The 24,862-nt window shown below is 41.4% G+C and overlaps 1 protein-coding gene across 4 annotated transcripts in view; it reads right to left on the reverse strand.

The window, feature by feature from the left end:
- LOC144695953 (protein argonaute-3) overlaps positions 1-24,862 on the reverse strand; it is a 163,748-nt gene that overhangs the window by 24,607 nt on the left and 114,279 nt on the right. For 3 of the 4 annotated variants that reach the window (XM_078567063.1, XM_078567066.1, XM_078567067.1), the window contains 9 exons: positions 18,606-18,708; positions 14,537-14,684; positions 12,324-12,443; positions 11,042-11,164; positions 9,575-9,604; positions 8,647-8,780; positions 8,311-8,495; positions 4,214-4,373; positions 1,850-1,940 (listed from right to left, as the gene is read on the reverse strand). In XM_078567063.1, coding sequence (XP_078423189.1) covers positions 1,850-1,940; positions 4,214-4,373; positions 8,311-8,495; positions 8,647-8,780; positions 9,575-9,604; positions 11,042-11,164; positions 12,324-12,443; positions 14,537-14,684; positions 18,606-18,708 — 1,094 coding nt within the window. The remainder of the gene's footprint in view (positions 1-1,849; positions 1,941-4,213; positions 4,374-8,310; positions 8,496-8,646; positions 8,781-9,574; positions 9,605-11,041; positions 11,165-12,323; positions 12,444-14,536; positions 14,685-18,605; positions 18,709-24,862) is intronic. The other variant, XM_078567064.1, reaches the window with a different exon arrangement.

A 24,862-nucleotide genomic window follows, 5' to 3' on the forward strand; every position in this document is an offset into this window, starting at 1 on the left:
GGGGAAGGGAAAGAGAGAGAAAGTGTAGGGGGGAGGGGAAAGGAAGAGAAGAGTGTGGGGGGGAGGGGAAGAGAGAGAGTCGTGGGGGGGAGGGAAAGAGAGTGTGGGGGGGGAAGAGAGTGTTGGGGAGGGAAGAGAAAGAGAGTGTGGGGGGAGGGAAGAGAAAGAGAGTGTGGGGGGAGGGAAGAGAAAGAGAGTGTGGGGGGAGGGAGGGAAGAGAGAGAGAGTGTGGGGGGGAGGGAAGAGAGAGAAAGTGTGGGGGGAGGGAAGAGAAAGAGTGTGGGGGGGAGGGAAGAGAGAGAGAGTGTGGGGGGGAGGGAAGAGAGTGTGGGGGGGAGGGAAGAGAGTGTTGGGGAGGGAAGAGAAAGAGAGTGTGGGGGGAGGGAAGAGAAAGAGAGTGTGGGGGGAGGGAAGAGAAAGAGAGTGTGGGGGAGGGAGGGAAGAGAAAGAGAGTGTGGGGGGGGAGGGAAGAGAGAGAGTGTGGGGGGGAGGGAAGAGAGAGAGAGTGTGGGGGGGAGGGAAGAGAGAGTGTGGGGGGGAAGGAAGAGAGAGAGAGTGTGGGGGGGAGGGAAGAGAGAGAGTGTGGGGGGGAGGGAAGAGAGAGAGTGTGGGGGGGAGGGAAGAGAGAGAGTGTGTCGGGGGGAGGGAAGAGAAAGAGTGTGGGGGGGAGGGAAGAGAGAGAGAGTGTGGGGGGGAAGGGAAGAAAGAGAGAGTGTGGTGGGGAGGGAAGAGAGAGAGAGAGTGTGGGGGGGAGGGAAGAGAGAGAGTGTGGGGGGGAGGGAAGAGAGAGAGCGTGAGGGGGAGCGCAGAGAGAGAGTGTGTTGGGGGGAAAGAGAGAGTGAAGGGCGAAGGAGTGTCACAGGGGTTAGTGCTGGGCCTCAACTATTTGCAATCTATATCGATGACTTGGATGACGGGACCGAACACGTGGTTGCTAAATTTGTTGATGATGCAAAGATAGGTAGGAGAGAAGTTGTGAAGATAGGTTAAGTGAATGGACAAAAATTTGGCAGATGGAGAACAAACGTAGGAAACTATGAACTTGTCCACTTTGGCAGGAAGAACAGAAAAACAGTATGCTCTTTAAATAGAGAGAGATTTCAGAACTTTGCAGTCCAGAGTAATCTTGGTGTCTTGGTACACTAAGTCCTCACTTAAAGTTGTGGCTGCATTCCTGCAAATCGCAACTTTTAAGAGAATCATGGGTTCCTATAGGAATCGATGTTAAAGATGGAGTTAGGTTCTTTTGGAGATTTCTTGTGCGGAAAAAACAATACAATTTGAAATACTGTATCATGCGTGGCATTGTGCATTCCTAGCTATAACAATTTGCAAAATAAAATACATTGCTGAATATAACAGAAATACTGTATAAATACAAATTAGCTAACGCTAAATCACCTAAACAAGCCCCTAGTAGCATTGCTTCTGTGTCTTGCCTGCAGGACTCCTGAAAAACTTAGTTCAACTTTTTGCTTGCTATCCTTTCCCCTCTCTTTCTCTCCTTCCCCACCATCTCCTTCAAACGGAGGGGTCCAGTTATGCACTGTAAATTACGTCATGTTTGAAACTGACACATCCTTCCATTTACTCCAACCTCATCCACCTCCCATGCTATCCCCCGATTGTCCCCATGTAACATAAGGTGGGCTGTTTTGATGTTAACATGTCCCTCAAATAGCTGATCAAATTCCAAAATATATGCCTGGAAAATTAAAGTACTAAATGAAAAAGAGTCCAGAGTACACAGAACACAAATCAGTACTTGCATACACTGCACCTTCCCCCCACAATCCCCTGCAACTTGAGAGAGTACTCTTGTCAAAAATGTGTATGTATGAACACTTACAGCAGCAATGGAGGGTTTCTTGCCATCTCCAGCTGGTGGGTGTGTGACATCAGCTCCCAGGAAAATCACAGGCTGCTGGAACACGGATGGTCTAGAGACATAAAATGAAGAAATTGACAGTTCTTGAGTGGTCTGTTCCAAATAGGAACAGATTTAACACAATTATAGCTGCATTTTGTTTTTGCAAAATTAACTTGTACATCATTTGCACAGTCTGGTCAGAATATAAATTTCTGAGTACTTACAAATTACTTAAACTTTTTGGCCAACTGTATTATTCTAATTTCAATATCGATCTTGATTACAAAACTGAATTTCACATATTAAATGAAATACATGGTATTTGTAATGTATTGCCCACTGAAATTCAACTCCAGCATAAACACTTACCTCCGCAGGTGCCAGTTTTATGCTAGTGTGACTGGAGTCAGTAAATATAATCTGGTTGAAAACCATAATATATGCTACTGATGTCAGAGAGTCATATGAAGTAGGTTACAGAGAAGACAACCATTTTATATATAAAACAATGCAAGTATCTAACACGAACTCTTAACTACCCAACAGCAAAAACACTACCAAGAAGCCATCAACTACAGGATCCATCTTTTTCCCTTCCCGTCAAAATTTATTCTATCACACATCTTCACGTACTCCAACTCCCATTTCCATCTCTTCCCTTTTCCACACATCTGTCTCCCTTCCAATATTTGGCTTTGCTTGCTGGAAGGTTGTCATCAATAGAAATATAGTCACCTTAACTAGAAAGCTCTCAATTCAAAAGAAGCCAGGGCTGATTTTAATGCCATTAAGTACTAAGAGAACAGGTATTACAATGTAAACTATGCGAAGGGCCAGTGACCTGCTGCCTATGTAACCACCCTTTCATTCGTGTGATTCATGACTTTAGAACTTTCACTTCTGCAATACTGAAGATTTCAAGAGCACCCTCTATTGTTGGACTCAATTCAAGTTAATTCCCGGAGTTCTTTTGTCCTGTCTTAAATCAAATTTCCTACTTAAGCACTTGGTTGTTGTAATTTATTTAAAAATATAACCTTCATATCTTCCCCAATTTTCTCCCCTTATCTCTGCTAGTATTGGATTTCAGTTTCACAGAAATGAAGTGACCATTACCACCTCAGCCTTGTTACTATGTTTCATGAATGGAATCAAGAGAGTCAATGCTAGTAATTTGTAAACGTATCTCTCGTGAGCCTGAACCTGTCCTCACTTGTTTTCAGCAGGGTTCACTGAATAGTGATCTGACGGAGGAACTTCAGGTGATTTTTTTCCTGGTCCTAGATGGGGACAGCTAGGCTAATGGCCTCCTGTTTGGAGATCAGCATAGTCTGTAGGACCAGAGATAAAATTTGGATTCTTCCTGGTTTCTGTGCTTCATGCATTTATTCACCAAGTTAAAAAGAGCCCAATTCAACTTCTGACTGTACATCCATTGCCTCAAGTTACTCTGTGGAGAAACACAGCCACTGCTCCACCAAGATAATTTAGTAGGCTGCATGGTTCATATAGAGATGCACCAAGATGAGAAATGTTAGCTTACGCTTTAAACCTCAGCAAGGCGTGCTTCTGCCAATATGCCTGGGTGAGATCTGAAAGCATAAAACTTTTGCAGCAGAGGAGATTGAGTAGCATGCAAGCCCATGACTGAAACCGGTAATTATCTGGTCCTAAAGCCAAAGCTCTCATCTATATTACAAGCAAAACTGCTAAATTCACATGAGGCAAAAAATAATTGACAAACCAAACAAATCAAGATGAAATTTATAATTTTCTTTAATACTGATCATAAATTTGAGATCACTCAAAACTCCTGGCTGTGTTTTAATTCTCAACAAATTGAGTTCCCTCATCCCACCCATGCATGCTGACCTGCATTGGCTCACGGTCAAGCAATGCCTTGATCTTAAAATTCTCGTCCTTGTTTTCAAATCCCTGCATGTTCTCACCCATCCCTATATTTATCGTATCTCCTCCAGTTCCATAGCCCTCCGAGATGCCCAGCTCATCGAATTTTAGCTTCTTGTGCATCCCCAATTTTAATTGCTCCATCATTAGTGTCTGTGTCTTCAACTGCCTAGGCCACATGCTCTGTAATACCCTCTGTACACCTCTCCACCTCACTTTCCTCCTTTAAGACACTCCTTAAAACCTACTTCTTTGGCCAAGCTTTTGGCCATCTGACTTAACATCTTTTTATTTGGCTTGCTGTCATATTTTGTTTTATAATGTCCCTGTGGAGCACCTTGGGACATTTCATTACATTAAAGGTATTCTATAAATATAAATTGTTGATTAATGGTAAGGCTGACGTTAAGCACAATAACAAGGAAATGCACTTACCGTTGATGTGGTACCAGAATGTTGTTGATTCCGCCTAGTTTCACGTTAATCTTCAGGCAGAGGTTTGATAATGTCTGTGGAGACGTTTTAACAACGTTCTTCACTTGAACACACTGAGTAGCCATTCCCAGAAGTGTATCTCCCACACGTTTCACCTCGGCTAAAAGAAAGGTGAATACATCAGAAGTTTTTTCTTCCTGTTTATACCTGTACCTCTTTCAAGTCTCAACAAGTCAATTGCCATTCCCCAAATGAGGGAATCAGACTGTCTGTTCCAGGCTACTCACAAAGCTACTGGAGTCTCCAGTCAACTGGTCTTCTGCAGGATTAAGAATTGTGGTGTGAGACAAGATAGGTGGGAGATTCACTCCTAGCACTTCATGGCCCCATATGAGAGAGTGCTCCTCCCACTTCCAAAGACCACTAGTGCTCCTGGCTAAAGCAACTTCATAATAAATTTCTATAAACAGCTAAATAGATGTTCTGATATCATTTCTACTAAGTTTTAGACAGAATATAAAAAGCATCCAGTCCTAATTTGTTTAGACAAAAACAGGAAATGCCTAGTGGCAAACAAAATGTTTCCAATGTGAACGAAAAAATTTAGGTCACCCAAAACTTTGCTGTGAAATTAAATTTTTGAGAAGTTTAAGACAACTGAGCAAATATTGGAAGAAAATTCCAACCACAATAAATGTAATGCAACATCAATACAATGCAAGCACTGGTTCAGGCAAATAAAGTGGCATCAAAAACATGCTGCTTCACTTATGCTGTTGCATTCTTCCAATACCCTGGAGCACCACTGCCTGTGTTCAGTGACATTCGGAACAAATTTCATGAGTGGTGCTTGTTAAACTTCTGATAGCCAGGAGGTGGTGAAGGAGACCACCAGAAGTCAATCCTTACTGAGTTTTAGATTTATTCACAAAGTAATACATTACAAATATATAGCCCCTTAACTCTGCAACCCACTCCTACAGTGACAACAAGTGTCTCTTCATACTGTTTTGGTGACTGGTAAACAAATGTTTAATCCCTTAAAAGGGCACTTCCAAGTTATTGCAACTGAACAAAAACTTCAAAAGGAAACTTATCAAATTAAAATAACACTCCAGTTGTCGATGATGCACTCTAGAGTGTCTCTTTGTTTCTGAGTAAATCAAATAAACTAATAAGCTAATTAAGAGTCCCTTAAAGGGTACTGTAACATAAAACAAAGTTTTAAACGAAACTTATTAAAATTAAATGAAAACAGCATTCCTGGGGCTGATGGTGAACACCAGAATGTTTCTATTTTCTTTTATTGTTTAATTTGCAACAGTATCTGTATGACATGGCCGTGTTCAGAGGTCCAAAATCTGCATAGAAATTTTCATACACAAGTTCATCATCAACACTAAAATAGTGTGTCCCCGCTGTATTTTTGGGTTTATGTCGAAGAATAGCAAAATACAGCCGACCCTGCACCCTGTTGTAAACGTCGGTAGCAGCTGCCAGTGTCAACACCTGCACCTCCTGTGGCTTCTTCCTCACTGAACGCCATTTCAACACAGAGCCTCTGCGCTTCTTGTTCTTTCTCGTCATGACGGCCAGAGCCCAGCACCCACCCACTTCACAGCAACTTGGGCATGGGCACGGCACTGGGCTTTGTAAATGGCACACCACCATCCACAGCCCGAGACAAAACCTCCCCATGCCATATTTTCTGCAAGCCCTGGGCTCAGCCCCCAGTTTCTTTATAACTCTTTTGAGTTATCAACAGTCACAGATTGTAACTCTTTCGAGTACATTCACAGTTCTTGGTTTCCGGGAGTGGGACATGAACCCACAACCCTCTGATTCAAAGGCGAGGGTGCTATGAACTGAGCCACAGCTGACACCTCACAAATAATTATCACAGGAGTGCCCCCACCTGTATACACTTAACCTTAATTGATACAACCTTAATTTATATGATTAACAATTCTGACCCAATGTAGAAACAGACACACACACACCAACGGCATTGTCAGTAGCAATCTAAATTAGCCGCGGAAAAGTCACTAAGACTAATACACAAAACAAGGCTGATCAGGCTTCATTCAGATTTTATCAGTTCTGATGAGAGTAAATGTAGCCTTCAGTCTTTCATTTCTTCCACACCCTTCAAGTGTATGTGGATTACAGGAACTGACACACCCTGTTATGAGCACCTAATGCCAGATTTACACTAAAACTGGAGAGTTATCTGCCAGTATAGCAGCCCTAATATATTTCTCTTAAGTATATAAATAGCAAACAATAGTCCCTCACCGCAAGAGATTAATGAACATTGCACTGTAAATAAAATTAAACAAAACAGACTCTAAAAAGTGTGTGTGTGCGTGTGTGCGCGCATGCGTGTGTATAATTCTAGGAATTAAACAGTTAATTAAGCAAAGCTTAAATGCATCTTTTTACTAGTTTTTAAAAAATTCTTTCATGGGATGTGGGTTTCCCTGGCAAGGCCAGCAGTTGTTGCCCATCTCTAATTGCCCCCAAACTGAGTGGCTTGCTTGGACGTTTCAGTGGGCAGTTAAGGGTCAACATGTACACCAGGCCAAGTAAGGATGGTAGATTTCCTTCCATAAAGGGTATCAGTGAACCAGATGAGTTTTTACAACAATAGATGATAGTTTCATGTTCACCATTACTGAGACTAGCATTATATTCCAAATTTATTAATTGAATTTAAGTTCCACCAGCTGCCATTTAAACCCATGTCCCCACAGCATTAGCCAGGGCCTCTGGATTACTAGCCCGGTGGCATTACCACTATGCCACTGTCTCCCTGATCAAAAATGTTAATTAAATGATGTTAAATTAAAAATTAAAATTATATACTGGATACTAGAAGAGGTGTTTAAATAGCTTTGCATTTAACTGATAAAGTATGGCCAATAAATGCAATAAGTTAAGGACTTAAAGGGGAAGAAAGTATGGGGGAAAACCACTGTTCCAATACTTTCCCCAATGTCGGTCTATAAACCTTCAGGCATCTATTAAAAAAATTCTATTTCAGCCAGTGTTTTTACTTTTTTAACCTTTAAATCACCCAAGACCTGCAATAGCAGTGAGTGGAGTTGCTTGGAGACACTTAAAACCCCCCTCTTCTATCAACATCATTAAAAACAACTGAGGAATACAGACATATGAAATGGGGTCTCAGTTAGACAAGGAATTATTTACTTACAATAATGTAAATTACTTACCTTCTCTTTCAAGACTTTGTTAATGTTACACATACTGGGCGGTATCGCAGGCCACGGGGGTCTTGCCTGCTGACGAGAGAACCAGCGAGAACTTGTGTATCCTCCTTTGTACAAGGCCTGCCAAGTTAAGTGCCTCTCAGGTACTTAAGTTGCCAGCGGTGGGCCTTTCCTGGGATCAAGGACCTTTGAGGGTGGAAAACCCGTGTGCGCGCACCCCCATTCCCCGACAACCCGGAGAGCGACTAGCCAATCAGAAGCCGGAAGATGTGTACTGCAGGCACTGTCACCAGGGGAGCACCTGCAGTTGCCGGTATTGCGCCCGCCAGAGGCCTAGGGCCATACGTGAGTGAGGGCAGGATGGAGGTTGCGGGAGGGGGTCAGCAATAAGGGCGGGGGCTGGCTTTCAACACCCCCCCACCCCCTCTTTTCCCATGCTAGGCCTCTCAATCGGGCGTTGAGTGCCTTTGAATGAGGGATAACACGCATCCCTCCACCTCCCACCCACTCCCACCCCCCCCAATTGCCCCCACTGATGTTAACTGAGGCAATGATAGGTGTGCTGCAATTGGTTGCAGAATTCATGGGACAGAGGGGGCTAAAATTATTCATGTTTGCAGTGCCTGATCACTCATACACTCATCTCTGCTTGAAGTGCATGTGAACCTTGAGTGAGGAGAAAAGTGTGCTCTACACTGATGTTCAAAACATCTGCTGTTACTTACAACCAAGGCTTAAACACAAAATGACACATGGTTGAGGTGCTGCAGGAGAATTGATGGCCATGGAACTGTGTGCTAGGAATAGATCAAAACCTTCAATTAGAACAATTAGGTGCACTTACAAATTTCAAGAATATTTTATTACCATAGACAGGCGTTTTCCCAGGTAGAATGACAATGACAAGCTGGAGTCCGGAATAGGTGTTCTTCAGATGTCTGAACATTGGCTCCACACTGTCAGCTCCCTGTGCATATTTACAGAAACATGGCTGGCCTTGGATAGGCATCCCTGCGTCTTTTGATATTTTCCGCAGCTGGTCAGTAAAACCCCTAAGAAGGCAGTTGTAAATTAATGTCAATTCAATTTAAATGCAATTAAGAATGGAATTCTATGAATTGTAAGGCTTTTAAAAGCAATTACTTTGTTTGGAAGTATCTAGCTGGAACTAAACATTTAAAGTCACAGGAAGCTTCATCTTACTTAAGTACTTCTTCTCTACATTGTCTCTGTGCTGCAAAACATGCTATCGCCCACATTTTGATTTCAACCCCGGTGTGGAACTGTTTCCCCCGCATATCCCACACACCATGACTTGGAGTAGCAACTGTTCGATTCTGCAGAGGGGAAGAAGTGAAATAAAAGATCAAGTCAACCTCAATTCTTTTTCAAAAACGCAAATCAAACATTTTCAGATCATGAAATGAGCAAAAATTACTATGTATACAACTTGCACAAACAGAAATACAAAATATAGAGAAGGTTTTTGCCAAATAATTCTGAATCCGTTCATCAATGTAGCTTTTAAAACATTACAGAAGGTTTGGGCTGCTGACTTGAAATGTGTGTGCAGAAGTGGTGAAAACAATAGCAAACTGCTGATGCTATTCATATTTTAAAAAGTTTTTTTCAACTTAAGTATAGATAAGACGACAGCTTACAATCAGAACAAAGGTAGGAGCTTGGCAAAGTAATTTACTTTTGTTGGCTCGCATTTCAAAAACCACTTTCATATACAAGGTCCTCACCTTCCACCCATCAGCCTCCACAATCAATGGATCATCCTCCACCTTTTCTGCCATCTCCAGCATAATGCCACCACCAATGCTACATTACAGATGTTGTCTGACCTGCTGAGTATTTCTAGCATTTACTTTTTCATTTTGGATAGCTAGCATCTGCAGTATTTTGCTTTTGTATTGATGTATTTCACTAAGTGTGTCATTAGTATGTTTCTCAATAGTGCATCTGTTGATTGGTCCATGTGATTAAAGCTGTATCAGAAAACTAGCCGATAACACAAATATGCAAGATCTGACAGACAGGATAAACAGCATTATATATCTTTATTTAACTTAAGATATTTTGAGACTATATCACAGTGCTCATTTAACTATATTTAGTTACTTACAGTTTGTAATCTGAAATGACTTGGTTCCACCTGTAAAACAAGATGTTGCATCTCATCACATAATTTGTTACAAAAAATTTCAGCACACATTCATAATATCATCAACCCTCTGAACACCAACACATTCATAATATCATCAACCTACAATATACACACACACTACTGGATAATGTGAATTTAAGAAATATATATATATATATATATATATACACACACACAAGGAACAAAATTTAACTCCAACACATATAACATTAAAATGTAATTTTAACTTAGCATACATACTCTATCGCAGTCCTAAAGGTAAAAAGAAGTTTGCTAGAAATGGTACATTCTTGTCCTACTAATTAAAAAAAAAATCTTCAATAATGGTTCTGAATCTGGCTCTTCATGGGTCAAGACAATCTACATAAGATTACATAGCTTAATACAATTTAATTATTGGCACATTCTTGGTGTGTATTTCAGTTAAGTATTTTATACATTTACGTTTCTGTGCTTCAGTGTACAAAATTGGTTACTGTATATCACAAGGTACAAAATGCAAGAAAAATCACCCCAAGGCTATGCATTTTTTATTGACACATGAATTCTGAAGTGTTCACAGCACAATTAAGCTAGGAACTATGCTCTCATTATAATTTTTCTGTTTTTCCTATCCTAAATTTTGTCCTATCATGATTTGATCAGATGGGATGTGTCAGTATGTTTATCAACTCTGAGGTAATTGAAATAAAATCATTGGGTGGTGCTTTGAAGAGCCAGCTGTGGTTGACCCAGAGTGGTGGATCACGGGTTTGTGCCTGGAAATCCCCACACAAAGACAATTCCTGATTTTAGTACGAGACAGAACCACATAACCAGAGGGATGGCTGCTCTCTCAAACTTCCAAAGCGTTAAAAACTGTAGCACTGCCATATTGTCAGGGGGTGTATTCTGTGGAGACTTAAAAGGGAAGGAGCATATAAATACAAAATTTGAAATTACAATTAAAAAATAATTTTGGTTAATATAGTGACTTTTTTTTTACCTCAACAGAAGTCTTAAGCAAATTTGCATTGCATTTGATTCCCTTCTCCAAAATAAATAGTGGTGCAAACACAGTAATTTAAAGATCGCACAGTTCATTGGGAAGTCATCAAGTTCAACAAATAGGGTACTTTACTATCCTGAGTTGCACCAGTACAGGACCATGGAACTGGAAAGTGTGGTTATCAGAGAATTGATGAGCAAACAAACATGAGGAATTATTGGTCCATGAAGAAACTATCAAAACATTCATGAGCGGAAATCAAATTCATGAGTAGGTTCCGTTACAGCATTACGGTATTTGGTGCCCATCACTAGATAATGTTAACAATGTAAAATACTAGTATCCCGAATGTTAGAAGTGATTATTTTCCAGTAGCTCTGGACCAGTAAGATAATCAATTCTTCGTTACAGAATTTATAAGTATCGTTATGACTTACCCTCCCTCCATACTGCAGCATGGGGGCTGGGAGTACTCGCCCGGTCACATGAGCCATCTCATCTCTCACTTTAAACTGAAACTCCTGGACAAAAGGATCGTCATCGTAGTTTGCACTTTTTACCTAAAAAGGAAAATAATGAAAATACTCAGATTAAAATAAGCTTCAAGAGCTTGGGCAAAAGAGCACTAAATAAGCTGCATTACACAGCCATATGTTAACCAGTTTACAAAATATCATGGAAAAAATCCTCAAACTTTATCGATCGTTTAAACGCATCAAAATGAGTAACAAAGTTTTTGGTCGTGATTTAGGCTTTTTTTTAAATAAAGGGTAAAACTAGATGTTTTGAGGTTATGTATAATAATAAGACCACAGGTGAGGTGGTCAATTATATGGATACAGTTGAGGGCGATTAATGGGACAAGGACACTGGAGGGAAAATTCAGTTGAAGATTATCACCATAAGGTGTCATGGTGTGGCGCCTAAGACTGGATAGGAGGGAGGTTTTGATGAGGAAGTTCTGAAGGGTGGGGAGGGGATGATGAATATTTTAGAAGAGCGATAGAAAGTAAAGTGCTTGGATGTGGAGGAGGAGCAAAGGCAAGCCAAGTATTAGGCCAAGGTGACTGTCCAATGATTTGAAGCTGAGTAAATTGGGTCTATATTCTCTGGAGTTTAAAAGAATGAGAGGTGATCTTATTCCAACATACAAGATTCTGAAGGGGCTTAACAGAGGTTGTTTCCCCTGGCTGGGGAATCTAGAACATTGGGGCACAGCCACAGGATTAGGGGGACAATCATTTAGGACTGAGGTGAGAAGCAATTGCTTCCCTCAAAGGCTTGTGAATCTTTTGAATTCTCCGTCCCAGAAGGTTGTGGATGCTCCATTGAATATATCTAAGGTCGAGATAGATAGGTTTTTGGTCTCTCAAGGAATATGGAGATTGCAGGAAAGTGGAGTTGAAGCCGAAGATCAGTTATGATTGCGTTGAATGACTTAATTCCTGCTCCCATTTCTTATGTTCTTAAGGTGAATTCTAGAGATGAGTATCAAGTCATTACCACAGAAAATGGAAAATGCTACTGTAATCAAAAAGTTTTTGTGAATATATTAAAATTATTTTCTTCATTGAAAAGCAGAGCTAGGATTGTACCAAATTAAAGAATTCCTTTAAGTTAAGATCCATTGTGTAAACTGTCCCACCTAAGAAAGGCACTGAAGTTTCAGATAGTTATATCAGAAATCTGCACTACATGCAGAAACAATTCAACACTCACTAGTTTACTGATCTCCTCCTGTCTGTCAGGTGCTGACCGTGCTGTTGCTTTAATCATTGTTGATGTCTGATTGTCTGTCAGTTTCTTGATACAGCGCTGCCCCGCGACAATGTTACATACCTAATTAAAAGTAGAACTTCAGTGGAAACACATACAAAGCAATTTCCCCACATCATTAATATTTACATACTAGAACTATCATTTCACAGCAATAACCAGCTTGGTACAGGCAGTCAACTGAATTGAGTAGATGAAATGTCGTCATTATAACTAAATGCAGTTAATGTTAAAGATCGTGGTACAGTTAGGATCGTGACTCACCTTACATGTTAAATGAATATGTTTTGCAGATGGGATTTATACAATGCCACTAAAATAAAACATTAAACATGACTGGCTGACAGCTATGACAAAACCATTGCCTCTACTGTCTGAAAGTTGATATCTGTGGGCACCTGAGAGTCTACTGACATCAAAATAGTTAGCTGTACACTTCATAATGTGATTTTAAAATGCTTTCTGTTCATGGTTGCAAAACAAATACTGACTGTACTGGAATTAATAAATTACTGTCCTTTGGGTTCCAAAATTGACTTCAAGTCAATTAACAGAATTTTGGGATTACGATACTCTCTAATACTGTAACTCACAACTACAGAAAGGATTTTCATGACGACCTCTCCCATAAAAACACACTTTCCAATTACAATTCCTCAAGAAACGTGAAAAAAAAACGCCAATCTGGTCACCAACCCCTCTCCTATTTTCAATGCAATACCGAGGGAGTACTGAACTCTCCGTATTACACTGTAATACAGGGTCCATCTTTTGGGCTAGATGCTAATCCGAAGTCCTGACTAACCTCTTAGGTAGACTTAAAGGTTCCAAGCCACTATTCGAAGAAGAGCAGGGGAACTCTCCTTGATTATCTGGCCTGTATTCAACCTCAATCAACATACCTAAAAAACAGATTATCTGACCATTTAACTTGTTGCTGTTTGTGGGACATTGCTGTGCACAAATTTCCTACATTACCATAGTGATGACACTGTTGGCTGTAAAGTGTTTTGGGACATCCTGAGGTTTTGAAAGGTGGTATATAAATGCAAGTATTCATTCTTTATGCAGTCTTTCCAATCATGTGCTCTACCTCACCCAATTGAAAGGACAAATACTTGTTGATTCTCAAAAAATAACGCAGGAAAAAAATTCCCATCATAATCACCTGGATATTTACATGACAACTTTATGCAAAAAGAGCAAATTCCAAATTTAATTTCAGTTTCAATTTCTTGTGAGGTGTAAGTAACTGTATACAGATGTACAAAAACAGTGTGTAAATAGACTGTTGAGCAATTTGAAGTAATATATAAACACACTATTATATGTATGTAAAATATAATGCTGTACTCATTAAGGTTTATCATAAATAAAAAATTGTTATTTATACTTGAATGTTGGTTCTTTATATAAACGAGGGAGACTAGTATAGCAATGGTTCCCACTAAAAACACACAAATCCAGCAATTAAATATAAATCTTCAAGAGTATCGCCTGATGTATTAGTGAATAAGACACCATTCTGTTGTATTATTCATCCATATAGATCAGAAAGTCCTAGGCTTGCAGTTAAGCCTTAGCACTGCTGGGTTAGATAACTGATGGTGGAGAAGGAATAAACCAGGAGTCCAGCCTGACAGCAAGCATCACTGGTAACAAAGAAAATGACTATTGTTAGGTGGTTGGATGTGAACAAGATCAAGCTCAGCTCTGGTTCCTTCTAATGACCAAACAGCCATCAACAATCACCATCAAGGTTCATACACAAATTGTCGAGGTGAAGAGGGTTGCTGATTCTCATGGAACCTTGTCAGGCCTTTAAAAAAGGAAAAAAACTGGGGAATTTGGCATAACACAAGTTTTCAGAAACTGTTTGTTTATTAAATAAGTGTAAAATTAAAATGCCACAACTTCCGAGTTCTATAACATAAGGAAGCTATCCAAGTTTCATTACCCATGGTCTAAGTCCGTATGCTACTGGATGACCGTTTATTTTCAATTACACAATTGGACACAGAAGGAAACCTCATTTACTTAATAAAAAAAATCAAATCAGCATTAAAGTGCACAATGGCACTACAATGAATCCAAACTTTATATTATATACACCAAATTTCACTGGTAAGAATGAATCTCTTCTATTCATCTCTCACCTCGAGTGGCAGGTAGGTGTGCTTCTGTTCCTGTCCCACCTGTAGGCAGGGTAGGTGTGGGTATTTTAGTTGAAGGTTGTATTTCTGTTTGAAATATTGCGCTACTGTGCACTCCACAGTCTGTCCACTTTCCAGCTGCAAGGGGAACCTGGGAAGCAACAGAATAATGCTCAGTACAAGTTTGCAGCTAAGTAGTTGGATCAGATAATATATGACTTACAAAACACAATCAAACCATATTTCCATACTTAATAATGGAGTTAATGAATTTAAATCTTAATTTGTATAATGTGCTTCTATATTAGAAGATTTACAGTTGTGGCCTTTAGATTGATTCCACTACCTTGTGATTCCAATTTGGTTTTTTGTGCCAACCAAAATCCCCAGCGATCAGATTAACAGAATGCCAAATCGTTGGAGGAAAAACTGTTATTCAGAATAGAAATACTCGTTTTGTTACTTTGCATCATCTTTATATATTCAGAAATGTGTTTTTTAAATTACTGCCACACAATATTTCCAACCCTCCTTTACAATTAAAGGAAATTATACATTTCAATTTCCTTTTTTGCAATCATAATACCCATGAACTATGATGTCAAGAAGACATAATAATATTATTGGAAATTACCTTAAAATAGAGTTCTATTGGGGTCTGTGTCTATATGTGTCTTAATTGTATTAAAGCCAGCTAGTCTGGGTGCTTTGACGTATTGTAGTTTTGAGATGTTAATTAGGTAAACGTAGGGAGGGCAGGAGGTAAAGTGAAGACAGAGGGTAGCAGTGGAAGGGTGCTTTTCTGAATGGAGAGCTGTGACTAGTGGAGTTCCGCAGGGATCGGTGCTGGGACCTTTGCTGTTTGTGGTATACATAAATGATTTGGAGGAAAATGTAACTGGGCTAATTAGTAAGTTCGCAGACGACACTAAGGTTGGAGGAGTTGCAGATAGTGAAGAGGATTGTCAAAGGATACAACGGGATATAGATCGGTTGGAGACTTGGGTGGAGAAATGGCAGATGGAGTTTAATCCGGACAAATGCGAGGTAATGCATTTTGGAAGGTCTAATACAGGTAGGAATGTGACTGTCCAGGGTGTGCTTTGCCAGGTGTCTGTATAAATCTATGAGATTTAGTGTTGCCTTAACAGGGATGCAACTAAGAGTCAGTAAATGGCAGAACCCTTAAGTGCATCGACGGGCAGAGGGATCTGGGTGTACAGGTCCACAGGTCACTGAAAATGGCAACGCAGGTGGATAAGGTAGTCAGGAAGGCATATGGCATGCTTGCCTTCATTGGCAGGGGTATTGTGTATAAAAGCTGGGAAGTCATGCTGCAGCTGTATAGAACCTTGGTTAGGCCACACTTGGAATATTGCGTGCAATTCTGGTCACCACATTACCAGAAGGATATGGAGGCGTTGGAGAGGGTGCAGAGGTGGTTTACCAGGATGCTGCCTGGTCTGAAGGTTATTAGCTATGAGGAGAGGTTGGAGAAACTCGGATTGCTCTCACTAGAGCGACGGAGATTGAGGGGCGACTTGATAGAAGTTTACAAAATTATGAGTGGCATGGACAGAGTAGATGGTCAGAAGTCAATTACTAGGGGACATAGATTTAAGGTGAGGGGAGAAAACTATAAAAGGTGACGTGCGGGGCAAGTTTTTTTACGCAGAGGGTAGTGAGTGTCTGGAATTCGCTGCCAGAGGAGGTGGTGGAAGTAGGTACGATAGTGGTGTTTAAGAGGCAGCTTGACAAATACATGAATAGGATGGGAATAGAGGGATACGGACCCCGGAAGTGCAAAATGTTTTAGTTGACGGGCAATATGATCAGCGCAGGCTTGGAGGGCCGAAGGGCCTGTTCCTGTGCTGTACTTTTCTTTGTTCTTTCTTTGTTGTAAATTTGCATTTGTTAAAAGAAACCATTCAAGACTGCGGGTGAAATCTTACACCTAGCTAGAAGACACCAAGCAATGTGTTTTTTTATGTTTAAAAAAAATTGGTGGGATGAAAGGACGTTATTGTTAGAAGAGGTAAAGTTAAAAGCTTAGTGATACAATGGAAAATTTACATTCAAAGAGAAAGATATGTATAAAGGAGAAAGGAGATTGTGTGTAAGGTAGAGGCATTTTAAGATTCAACAAGTGCAAGAAGCCTCCAGCCTGTAAGCCTCAAGCTGCTGTCTGCAAGGACCCAGAGCTGAAAGAAACTCATTTTGAATGTGACTGTCCAGGGTGTGCTTTGCCAGGTGTCTGTTTAAATCTATGAGATTTAGTGTTGCCTTAACAGGGATGCAACTGAGAGTTAGATTAATTAGGGGATTTTTGTAGTTATTATAGTAGTAATTTTGTAAACATATGTATGTGTTTACAGTCTATCTTGTATTAAGACATGTTTAATTTAGTTTTATCGGTGGTCTTATTACTACTGAATTCAAAACTTGCATCTCGAAACGTACAAATTGCAAAAATGGTTATGACAGTTATTTCAAGTTTCCCTCTGGGGTTTGAGCAACTCAGTTTTTACCATTGGTTGTGTCATAATATATGACAAACCAGCACGGAACAGTAGAAAAGTCTAGAAGTATCTCAACTGATATACAAGTGTGCTCCTCTAAAAAATATTACCCCAACTACTTAGACTGCAACAGTTCTCCATTTCATTCTTACACTTGCATATTCTTTCATTGTAAGGTTTTCCTTCTTCCTCAAACTTACATAATTTGTTCTAATCCTTCTCTCCCGCCATTTACTGAGCTCATTAAGTGAGTGAGGACTGCTACTAGAGGATGCAACATTTTTACACTGCACATCAACAACAAGCATTCCTACTTCAGGTAATGCACAACTGCAGATAAAGTAAAATTACTTCAATCTATAACCCCAACCTCGAAACAGACACCTAAACCAATGTTAATTCCAATTTTTTTTGACTTTCTTATACCTGCTACACCTAAGGCCTCAAAGTGGGATGCCAACTGATGTGCAGTTTTGTATTGTGCCACCACATCTATCAATAAATTAACTGCTATTTCAACTAGCTGCAGCCAGCAAAGAGATGTCTTTGTCTAATCACTGGATTACATCCAAAAAAAAAGTTTGTACATTCTCAATCTTTTCCTCCAATTCACATCAAAATCAAACATCACACAAATGTTTTATTTAGAACAGCCAACAATTATGCAAGAAATTGGACTAGTAAGAATGGCAAAACACATTAGTCTCCCTAATGCTTCAATTCTGAGGCCCACAATTAAATTGATAGGATGCTTTTCCAATACCAAATACTGTTCTTTTTAACAATCTTTCTCCCCATAAATATTTAAATTTCAATTGTGGAAATGACATTACTCAGCACACACCAGTGACAATACAAAGAATTATTCATAATCTCTTACAAAGGTTTAACAAGGACTATAAATTCCTTTGAAAAAGCAGGTTTAATCCTTTGAAATTTGCAATAACATTTGAACACAAAATTAAAAGAAATAAAATTCAGTGCATCAAAAAATATTTAACGGTGTGGCAATCTGGTAAGTATAGAATGCAAAGATCAGTCCTTGCCATGAGGGTATGACTCCAATCCACAACAATGACTGGAGATCCAGAGATCTCCAGTCACTGTTGGCCACTTCTAAAGAAAACTGAAAAAAAAAGATCTCCAGTAACATCATTGATGACAGTAGCTCCACAGTAAACAGTGTGCTGCTTAATCCCAAGGAAAGTAATATGTTGATAAATCTGACCCCTCACAAATGTGATTTCCTGCACATGGAAGGCTCAGGTGCAGCTGTCAAGCCTTTGTGATGTCACTACTCCTGGTCTTTACTATAGAAGCACTGAAGAACCCATGCAATGCTGCCAGCAGTCAATATCAAAACAATGGTCAAGAAGCAATAGAAATCCATCTCAAGGGTCTCTCCAGTAGCAAAAAAATGCTTTTATTGAAATATTCATCAAAAGATAAAGTCTGAACAGACTGTCATTTAAAAATGAGAGAGGTTTATCAAGACAAGTACTCTTGCTAGATTTTTTGCACTCTTTCAGCATTTGTAATTATTTATTACTTACGTCTGATGGCTGGCTGGTCGCCTGGTAACATTACACACACGGTACTTTCTCCTCATAGGTCCACAGTGAGTTACTTCAACCTTCAATCCTGTGAGAAGTTTGTCAGGAGAAGGCAAAAAGGGCAACTGTTACAAACCAATTTAACTGTAATCTCAATAATGGAAAATAGATTGAACACTAAAAGTTCATGCTACAAATGAGCTCCAAAAGAATGAAAAAATATATACTTAATTTTCATGTTCCACTTCACTAATTTCTGGATTGCTCCCCACTCATTAAAACACTTCCTTTAGAAATTGGGAATGGAGAAAGACCTGGGCCACACCCTTTTCACAACTGGCTCAGAACTCACAATTGACTAACAGAGGTAAAAATCAATAGGTGGGAGTGCCATGGTTGTTTGATGAATGTTAAATATTCAGGAAAAGATAATATACCAATCAACCCAATATTGTGAATTCCATAAATGCTGTCATTTTCAGGAAAATTCAACAGTTGTCTACATAAAAGAGCATGTTTATATTTGTCTTAAAAGCATGTACTTCCAATACTAGGCATTCCCCGTCTCTTAAAATCAGACATACTTCTGATTTAATAGGACATATCTTCATTTTAGTATATTTTCAACCTACAGAAAATTGGTTATTTTGGGGCTGCAATCTCCATTGCAGCTGCTCCAGTGATGCAGATTACAAGAACTATATATGTGTGCAGTCTTTTGAGCGCTTAAGGAGGCAGGAAAACAGAACAGAATTGGCACATCCATATTAACTCAAATGAATAGGCTGAAATTACAGCCCACATTAAATACTACTCTAGAACACACCAGGCTAAAAGCTACAACCAGTGTTGTGGATTTTCAGAAGACAGTCAATATAGTGACACACAGGCAGTTTATTGCAAAACTTCAGACGTGATACAAGAGGAACTGTAGGAAATAAGCAGAATGTTGGCTGATAGACAAAACACTGGGTTAATATGTGCTGCTTGAATGGGTGAAGGGCTGGAAGTAGTGTACTCCAGGATTAGTGCTCAGTCCACTTCAGCATTTTTTAAAAGAAAAGATTTTACTTTGGTATTGGGAGCATGATATTGAAATGATACAGGAGTTGGGGGAGTGGGATTGAGCAACACTGAGGTGGCCACAGATTAGCACACCGGATAAATGAAATTCAATGCCGAGAAATGAGAGATAAAACTACTTGGGAGGAAAACGAAACAATAGGAGCGTATATACTTCCAAGACAATAAGGAATGTGGGCAAATAAATACCTAAGGGGTCAAAAACATAAGGGAGAATTTTCTCCCCGTTGGGGGGTGGGAGGGGGGGGGGGTTGGGCGGGAGGGGACGCCACCATTTTACATGGATGGGCCAATTAAGACCCGCCCAGCATGACGCGCACCTGGAAGCGCTGAGCGCTCCCTGTGCGGGTGGGTTGCCTGAGTCGGCCCTGCACTCTTTCGCGCATGCACCATGCGAAAGAGCAAAGAAATCTCCCTGAGGCACAGAGGAGATTAGTTTAAGTGCAAAAAAATTTAATAAAGGAAAAAAAAAATTTTTAAGACATGTCTCCTCGTGTGAAACTGTCGCATGAGCTGGGACATGTCTATTAATTTTATTAAAATTTTTTACAAGACTTTAAAAACCTTCATGAAACCTCACCCCACCCATGGATGAGGTTCCATAAAAATGCACAGGTCGCCCGGGCTCTTCGCCTGCCCGCCAACCTTAAGGTTGGACGGGCAGCTCAGTTTATTGATTTAATTGATGGTTAGCTGGCCATAATAGGGCTTTGACAGTTCGGCAGGCGCGCAGCTGAGTCAGCTGTGCGCTCGCCAAACTGACAATCTGAATGATGCACGGTGACGTAGAGACGCACACCCGGCGTCACCGCACATCACTTTACGCCTTGGCAGACAGGCATTGCCCCTGCTCGCCGAGCTGAAGATTCTACCCATAATGTCTGAAAGTTCCAGTGCAAATGAAGTAAAAACAAAGATAAATTGCATTTTGGGTTTTGTAAATAAGAGCAAGGTGGTAATCCTAAGGTGCGAGGGGCAATGGTTCGGTTTTCAGGAGAAACTTAAAATATTGGGAATATTTCCACTGGAGATTTGTAAAATTATAAAGGGTTTTGATAAGATAAATAAGGAAGGGCTATTTCTATTGGTTGAGCAGTCAGTGAGGAAGGGGAAACAATTTAAAATTGTTCAGGTGTAAGGGGGGTTAAAAGAAATTCCTTTATGCAGAGCATTTGTTATAGCCTGAACTGCTTTGCTACAGGGAATGGGGAGGCATTGACCATTGCATCTTCCAAAGGAAATATGAGTAAACATTAGAAACAGAGGATGACACATGGTTATGGGAAAGAGCAGAGCAATAAGAAAAATTTTGGATTATTCTGGCAAATAGCTGGCACACATGAGGGAGCAGGTCGGCCCAATGTATGTGCTGAAAACCAGAGCCCGGGAGAGGAGGGTACATTGCTAATCAGTGGGGCCTGTGCTCTAGGGGGTGCCCTGGGTCATTGGAGTAGACTGTGTCAGCAGCAGCCCTGGCGAGCGGAGCGGGCTCAGCAGCGGCCCTGGCGAGCGGAGCGGGCTCAGCAGCGGCCCTGGCGAGCGGAGCGGGCTCAGCAGCGGCCCTGGCGAGCGGAGCGGGCTCAGCAGCGGCCCTGGCGAGCGGAGCGGGCTCAGCAGCGGCCCTGGCGAGCGGAGCGGGCTCAGCAGCGGCCCTGGCGAGCGGAGCGGGCTCAGCAGCGGCCCTGGCGAGCGGAGCGGGCTCAGCAGCGGCCCTGGCGAGCGGAGCGGGCTCAGCAGCGGCCCTGGCGAGCGGAGCGGGCTCAGCAGCGGCCCTGGCGAGCGGAGCGGGCTCAGCAGCGGCCCTGGCGAGCGGAGCGGGCTCAGCAGCGGCCCTGGCGAGCGGAGCGGGCTCAGCAGCGGCCCTGGCGAGCGGAACGGGCTCAGCAGCGGCCCTGGCGAGCGGAGCGGGCTCAGCAGCGGCCCTGGCGAGCGGAGCGGGCTCAGCAGCGGCCCTGGCGAGAGGAGCGGGCTCAGCAGTGGCCCTGGCGAGAGGAGCGGGCTCAGCAGTGGCCCTGGCGAGCGGAGCGGGCTCAGCAGCGGCCCATTTGTTGTGTAGTGTGGTGCGTTCCACGATAGTTTGCCTGTTAATTTACATGTACCTCACATGCTCTGACATTCATGGTTAATAGGTAGATATTACAAAGTGTTTTATTTTTCTGACCTTGAATAGTAAAAGTTCATTTCTTTTTGTTGAAGACCCATGGAATCTTGTGGCTTTATTCAATTAGCAAGTGTCTTGAACCTCAAACTTTGTCTACTTTAAACAATGTGTTATTGGTTATTGGTCCCTAACTGGATCTTACCAAAAACATAGGGGTCTGATCTGGTCTGGTGCAGGCTCATAATACCTGGCATTCTGGATGGTCCGTGTCCAAAGCAGTCAATCTGGTGCGTGGACCATTCCAATTGACGGACTGCTCGGCTAATGATTGCTCTTGTTCTGAGCAGCAATCATTGATCAGTAGGATGTAGCAGATTCCCCAGTCCCTCCTTCCCTTGTCTACCTCCTTGTGGACTTCTGTTTGGGTGCTGTTGGACTCAGTGCTGCTTTCGTCCCTGCATGGAGCCTGGAGGCTGCTGGAACGTAAGTTAAGTGGTTCTACATTGACTTTACCGCACCCCGCGCCCCCACCACTGCTGAAGGCCGTTCCCTTCCTCTTCTCCGAGTCCTGAAGGTCTCCCCCAATCCAGTCCCTCGAAGTCATCAATAATGGTGTAAGTGGCCCAGAGACTTCCCCCTCCCGAGCTGGCCACGACCCCCGCAGCGCATGATTCCAGCCGACAGGTCGGGCTCAACGCAAAGTTATGGGAGGGAAATCACAGCTTCTAGCGCATGTGAGAACACAAGTGAGCAACCCTTCAGTCTGGGAATTAGCATCAGAGCCCTGACATACCAGGGGGATACTGCTTGGTGTGGACACACACAAGCTCCTCTTCCTCCCTACCCAAAAACCTTTCCCCACACTGGGTCGGGGGTAGGAAAATCCAGACTGAAAGGCAATCCACTTACGATCCCCACTTTTGTATGAACTCCGTCGAGGTCAGCTTGGAGTGTGCGCCACCAGAGGCGAACGCAAGATCAGTGTTACTTAAACCCAACTACCTTAGCTTGGCCCCGGTCCCCTCCCCCATTCCTGGTGACCAGGACTTTGGCCTGGGCCTAGTCTGTCTCTCTCTAGCTCTGTTTCTTAAGTGAAAATGCAAGAAAGGTTTTATTGGTTAGCTCTGCTGTTTGGCACTTTCTATTTGTCATTTTCATTAATTACTCATTGTTAAATTATCAATTTATTGTTTTGACATTGATTTTTTTGCTCAACAAGTTGTTTATGCTTTTCTCATACCCTAACTTTTTTTTGAAATTGGTGTTTAATATTGTGCCAAACCAGATCTCAGGCAGCTGCTACTGGGTTTCTTGCTGAAGGGAATGAGAGGCTCACAAGAGTCTGATTGCTTTTTGGAGGGCTGGCAAAAGGGGTTATCTTTGCTCCAGCAGAAACAGAAAGTGTTGAAAATGCTCAGCATATCTGGCGGTATCTGTGCAGAGAGAAACAGAGGTTAGTGACCCTTCGTCAGAACTAATGCAGATTGTGAACCTGAAACATTGACTCTGTTTCTCTCTTCACAGATGCTGCCTGGCCTGCTGAGTATTTCCAGAATTTTCTGTTTATATTTCAGATTGCAAGTATCTGAACACTTTGCACTCCTGTTATATGCTCCTTGCTGGGCTTTTGTAAGTGCGGTTAGTTTCAATTTAAAATGAGAAAATATTTATCACTCAATGCAAAGTGTAATTTTTCTGTTAACAAAGCTCACGTGTGGATAGAAATAGCACATTATTGTAAGGCAATTAGTTGGTGCAAATTTACTGGAAAGTTTTGCCATTTTTAAACTTGGAAGTGAAACCAGGAGTCATGTGCCAATAGAATACATCACTGTTAGTTCAATTTATTGTCATTTCTACATAGGATTGTTGTTTGAGGTGCTTGTGAAGTTCAAGTCTTTTGAATGTTGCTGTCTGGGTAGGGCTATGCGCTGGTTGCATAATATGAATGATCAAGTTGTGTGCAATTGTCTGACAAAGCCATGGTTGTAAAGTATATCATACTGAAGCTTGAGCTTTCGATGGGCTTTATAAATAGAGGCATACAGTACAACAGCCAAGAAGTTTTTCTAAATATTTGAAATTTTCAGATCAGCCACGATCTTATTGAGTGGCGGAGCAGGCTCAAAGGGCTGAGAGGCCTACTCCTGCTCTTAATTTGCATGTTCGTATGCAAACCTGTATGAAACAGTTTGACCCCACTGTGACTATGGTTCCCAATTCTAGACACCTGATGGAAGTTAGGCGACAGGGGAAAGGTGTGGAGATAAGGGCCCGGAAACAGGAGAGGCACCAGGGCCCATGGATTTCTCTCCCTGGCCCTGCTGAAAGCTCCAGTAAAGTGCTAGAGGAAGGGAGGCAGAGATATGAAATAAGAGGCCAAAAACGTACTAAAGTAAAAATACCTGCCAAAAAGAGTGATATCTGCAAGGATTTTTATTTTGAAGAGAAAGATGGAGTCATCAAGCAGTTAACTTTGACTGCCCTCTGAAATAACCTAGCAAGCCACTCAGTTATATCAAATTTCCAAAATGAAGAAGAATAAAACCATATGGAAACCATATGGTCTATGACCTGGGCATCAGATCAGAACCTGATGAAGGTATAACCTGCACGATTGTCCCTGTGGCACTCACCTCACTAAAATCTTGGAACAGGTGCTGATGTTGGGAAACATCACAAGAATTAATAATAATTTTAAAAACCGTTATCAAGGCATAGGATTTATAGAGTCAGCTTGTCATGAGAAGGCTGGTACAACATGAAAGAAACTCCATTTTTACTGAAAGTGGTGATCAGTGGATGGCGCTCTTGGTACGGTTATTTCATTTTCATACAGGTTGATATACTCAATGAATATGAAAGAATTTTAAAATTATCAGAAAGTATATTGACAAACAAGGGAGCTGGCATTGTCAGAGGCTATCTAAACTTCTGCTAGATGACAAAATGATCCTTCAATTAAACTTTTACCAAATACAAAACTGCAAGTTATTTGTACTTATTTGTATTTGCAACTTTTTACTACTTCACTACCAAGTACACCCATTAACTAAGTTTTAGAAAAATGTCA

Source organism: Cetorhinus maximus, chromosome 21 (genome assembly GCF_964194155.1).
Source record: "Cetorhinus maximus chromosome 21, sCetMax3.hap1.1, whole genome shotgun sequence".
Lineage (NCBI taxonomy): Eukaryota > Metazoa > Chordata > Chondrichthyes > Lamniformes > Cetorhinidae > Cetorhinus > Cetorhinus maximus.